The sequence below is a fragment of the Babylonia areolata genome, chromosome 30 (genome assembly GCF_041734735.1).
Source record: "Babylonia areolata isolate BAREFJ2019XMU chromosome 30, ASM4173473v1, whole genome shotgun sequence".
NCBI classification, from domain to species: domain Eukaryota; kingdom Metazoa; phylum Mollusca; class Gastropoda; order Neogastropoda; family Buccinidae; genus Babylonia; species Babylonia areolata.
In genome coordinates, this window is record NC_134905.1 from 193,705 (window position 1) to 198,704 (window position 5,000).

Below are 5,000 nucleotides of genomic sequence, written 5' to 3' on the forward strand. Positions count from 1 at the left end.
AGGACCTTTCTTACAGGGGTGGGGGTGTGAAGCTCCTGGGTCAGGCTGGTGACGTGCTGTTCCTTCCCCTGGCTGGAGCGGAGGTGCCGGAACCAGCTGAGGTCCACGTCACAGTTGAGGGAGATGCCATGGGCAGTGGTGTTGAGGTCTTGGTGGGCATGGTGTGTACCTGGGACAATGGAGGAGGGGGACAATGACCTGTTCTGACACCTTCCTGCTGAAGAGGAGGAGGGGGGACAATGAACTGTTCTGACACCTTCCTGCTGAAGAGGAGGAGGGGGACAATGAACTGACACCTTCCTGCTGAAGAGGAGGAGGGGGGACACTGACCTGTTCTGACACCTTCCTGCTGAAGAGGAGGAGGGGGACAATGAACTGACACCTTCCTGCTGAAGAGGAGGAGGGGGACAATGAACTGACACCTTCCTGCTGAAGAGGAGGAGGGGGGACAATGACCTGTTCTGACACCTTCCTGCTGAAGAGCAGGAGGGGGACAATGAACTGACACCTTCCTGCTGAAGAGGAGGAGGGGGGATAATGACCTGTTCTGACACCTTCCTGCTGAAGAGGAGGAGGGGGACAATGACCTGTTCTGACACCTTCCTGCTGAAGAGGAGGAGGGGGACAATGAACTGACACCTTCCTGCTGAAGAGGAGGAGGGGGACAATGAACTGACACCTTCCTGCTGAAGAGGAGGAGGGGGACAATGAACTGACACCTTCCTGCTGAAGAGGAGGAGGGGGGACAATGACCTGTTCTGACACCTTCCTGCTGAAGAGGAGGAGGGGGACAATGAACTGTTCTGACACCTTCCTGCTGAAGAGGAGGAGGGGGACAATGAACTGACACCTTCCTGCTGAAGAGGAGGAGGGGGACAATGACCTGTTCTGACACCTTCCTGCTGAAGAGGAGGAGGGGGACAATGAACTGACACCTTCCTGCTGAAGAGGAGGAGGGGGGACAATGACCTGTTCTGACACCTTCCTGCTGAAGAGGAGGAGGGGGACAATGACCTGTTCTGACACCTTCCTGCTGAAGAGGAGGAGGGGGGACAATGACCTGTTCTGACACCTTCCTGCTGAAGAGGAGGGGGGGGACAATGAACTGACACCTTCCTGCTGAAGAGGAGGAGGGGGACAATGAACTGACACCTTCCTGTTGAAGAGGAGGAGGGGGACAATGACCTGTTCTGACACCTTCCTGCTGAAGAGGAGGAGGGGGGACAATTACCTGTTCTGACACCTTCCTGCTGAAGAGGAGGAGGGGGGACAATGACCTGTTCTGACACCTTCCTGCTGAAGAGGAGGAGGGGGGACAATGAACTGTTCTGACACCTTCCTGCTGAAGAGGAGGAGGGGGGACAATGACCTGTTCTGACACCTTCCTGCTGAAGAGGAGGAGGGGGGACAATGAACTGTTCTGACACCTTCCTGCTGAAGAGGAGGAGGGGGGACAATGACCTGTTCTGACACCTTCCTGCTGAAGAGGAGGAGGGGGACAATGAACTGACACCTTCCTGTTGAAGAGGAGGAGGGGGACAATGAACTGACACCTTCCTGCTGAAGAGGAGGAGGGGGGACAATGACCTGTTCTGACACCTTCCTGCTGAAGAGGAGGAGGGGGACAATGAACTGACACCTTCCTGCTGAAGAGGAGGAGGGGGACAATGAACTGACACCTTCCTGCTGAAGAGGAGGAGGGGGGACAATGACCTGTTCTGACACCTTCCTGCTGAAGAGGAGGAGGGGGGACAATGACCTGTTCTGACACCTTCCTGCTGAAGAGGAGGAGGGGGACAATGACCTGTTCTGACACCTTCCTGCTGAAGAGGAGGAGGGGGGACAATGACCTGTTCTGACACCTTCCTGCTGAAGAGGAGGAGGGGGGACAATGACCTGTTCTGACACCTTCCTGCTGAAGAGGAGGAGGGGGGACAATGAACTGTTCTGACACCTTCCTGCTGAAGAGGAGGAGGGGGGACAATGACCTGTTCTGACACCTTCCTGCTGAAGAGGAGGAGGGGGACAATGACCTGTTCTGACACCTTCCTGCTGAAGAGGAGGAGGGGGGACAATGACCTGTTCTGACACCTTCCTGCTGAAGAGGAGGAGGGGGGACAATGACCTGTTCTGACACCTTCCTGCTGAAGAGGAGGAGGGGGGACAATGACCTGTTCTGACACCTTCCTGCTGAAGAGGAGGAGGGGGACAATGACCTGTTCTGACACCTTCCTGCTGAAGAGGAGGAGGGGGACAATGAACTGACACCTTCCTGTTGAAGAGGAGGAGGGGGACAATGAACTGACACCTTCCTGCTGAAGAGGAGGAGGGGGGACAATGACCTGTTCTGACACCTTCCTGCTGAAGAGGAGGAGGGGGACAATGAACTGACACCTTCCTGCTGAAGAGGAGGAGGGGGACAATGAACTGACACCTTCCTGCTGAAGAGGAGGAGGGGGACAATGACCTGTTCTGACACCTTCCTGCTGAAGAGGAGGAGGGGGGACAATGACCTGTTCTGACACCTTCCTGCTGAAGAGGAGGAGGGGGGACAATGACCTGTTCTGACACCTTCCTGCTGAAGAGGAGGAGGGGGACAATGACCTGTTCTGACACCTTCCTGCTGAAGAGGAGGAGGGGGGACAATGACCTGTTCTGACACCTTCCTGCTGAAGAGGAGGAGGGGGGACAATGACCTGTTCTGACACCTTCCTGCTGAAGAGGAGGAGGGGGGACAATGACCTGTTCTGACACCTTCCTGCTGAAGAGGAGGGGGGGACAATGAACTGACACCTTCCTGCTGAAGAGGAGGAGGGGGACAATGAACTGACACCTTCCTGCTGAAGAGGAGGAGGGGGACAATGAACTGACACCTTCCTGCTGAAGAGGAGGAGGGGGGACAATGAACTGACACCTTCCTGCTGAAGAGGAGGGGGGGACAATGAACTGACACCTTCCTGCTGAAGAGGAGGAGGGGGACAATGAACTGACACCTTCCTGCTGAAGAGGAGGGGGGGACAATGAACTGACACCTTCCTGCTGAAGAGGAGGAGGGGGACAATGAACTGACACCTTCCTGCTGAAGAGGAGGAGGGGGACAATGAACTGACACCTTCCTGCTGAAGAGGAGGAGGGGGGACAATGAACTGACACCTTCCTGCTGAAGAGGAGGAGGGGGACAATGACCTGTTCTGACACCTTCCTGCTGAAGAGGAGGAGGGGGACAATGACCTGTTCTGACACCTTCCTGCTGAAGAGGAGGAGGGGGGACAATGAACTGTTCTGACACCTTCCTGCTGAAGAGGAGGAGGGGGACAATGAACTGACACCTTCCTGTTGAAGAGGAGGAGGGCGACAATGAACTGACACCTTCCTGCTGAAGAGGAGGAGGGGGACAATGAACTGACACCTTCCTGCTGAAGAGGAGGAGGGGGGACAATGACCTGTTCTGACACCTTCCTGCTGAAGAGGAGGAGGGGGGACAATGAACTGTTCTGACACCTTCCTGCTGAAGAGGAGGAGGGGGGACAATGACCTGTTCTGACACCTTCCTGCTGAAGAGGAGGAGGGGGACAATGAACTGACACCTTCCTGTTGAAGAGGAGGAGGGCGACAATGAACTGACACCTTCCTGCTGAAGAGGAGGAGGGGGACAATGAACTGACACCTTCCTGCTGAAGAGGAGGAGGGGGACAATGACCTGTTCTGACACCTTCCTGCTGAAGAGGAGGAGGGGGACAATGAACTGTTCTGACACCTTCCTGCTGAAGAGGAGGAGGGGGGACAATGACCTGTTCTGACACCTTCCTGCTGAAGAGGAGGAGGGGGACAATGACCTGTTCTGACACCTTCCTGCTGAAGAGGAGGAGGGGGACAATGACCTGTTCTGACACCTTCCTGCTGAAGAGGAGGAGGGGGACAATGAACTGTTCTGACACCTTCCTGCTGAAGAGGAGGAGGGGGACAATGAACTGACACCTTCCTGCTGAAGAGGAGGAGGGTGGACAATGAACTGACACCTTCCTGCTGAAGAGGAGGAGGGGGGACAATGAACTGACACCTTCCTGCTGAAGAGGAGGAGGGGGACAATGAACTGACACCTTCCTGCTGAAGAGGAGGAGGGGGACAATGAACTGACACCTTCCTGCTGAAGAGGAGGAGGGGGACAATGAACTGACACCTTCCTGCTGAAGAGGAGGAGGGGGACAATGAACTGACACCTTCCTGCTGAAGAGGAGGAGGGGGACAATGAACTGACACCTTCCTGCTGAAGAGGAGGAGGGGGACAATGAACTGACACCTTCCTGCTGAAGAGGAGGAGGGGGACAATGAACTGACACCTTCCTGCTGAAGAGGAGGAGGGGGACAATGAACTGACACCTTCCTGCTGAAGAGGAGGAGGGGGACAATGAACTGACACCTTCCTGCTGAAGAGGAGGAGGGGGACAATGAACTGACACCTTCCTGCTGAAGAGGTAGAGGGAAAAGAAGATACGCTACAACAGAGCAGTAACAGTTCTAGCAGTATTTGTATTTGTATTTCTTTTTATCACAACAGATTTCTCTGTGTGATATTCGGGCTGATCTCTCCATTGAGAGCGCGTCGCTACACTGCAGCGCCACCCCTTTTTTTTTTTTTTTTTTTTTGCCTGTGTGCAGTTTTGTTTATCATACTGCAGTAGATTTTTCTAAAGAATTTTGCCAGGAACAACCCTTTTGTTGCCGTGGGTTCTTTTACGTGCGCAAAGTGCATGCTGCACACGGGACCTCGGTTTATCGTCTCACCCAAACGAGTAGTAGTAGTAGTAGTAGTAGTAGTAGTAGTTGTAGTTGTAGCCGAAGAAGAAGAAGCAGAAGAGCAACACAACAGCAACAAGCAGTGGCAGCAACAACACACTGACAACACACTGACAACACACTGACAACACACTGACAACACACTGACAACACACTGACAACAACACACTGACAACAACACACTGACAACAACACACTGACAA

At 54.2% G+C, this 5,000-nt stretch overlaps 1 protein-coding gene across 1 annotated transcript in view; it reads right to left on the reverse strand.

Annotated features, from left to right (window-relative positions):
- LOC143275634 (octanoyl-[acyl-carrier-protein]:protein N-octanoyltransferase LIPT2, mitochondrial-like) overlaps nucleotides 1-5,000 on the reverse strand; it is a 21,624-nt gene that overhangs the window by 1,827 nt on the left and 14,797 nt on the right. The window contains exon 4 of the mRNA XM_076579883.1: nucleotides 1-169. This exon is cut by the window's left edge and continues 1,827 nt beyond it. Within this exon, the coding sequence (XP_076435998.1) occupies nucleotides 1-169 (169 nt within the window). The remainder of the gene's footprint in view (nucleotides 170-5,000) is intronic.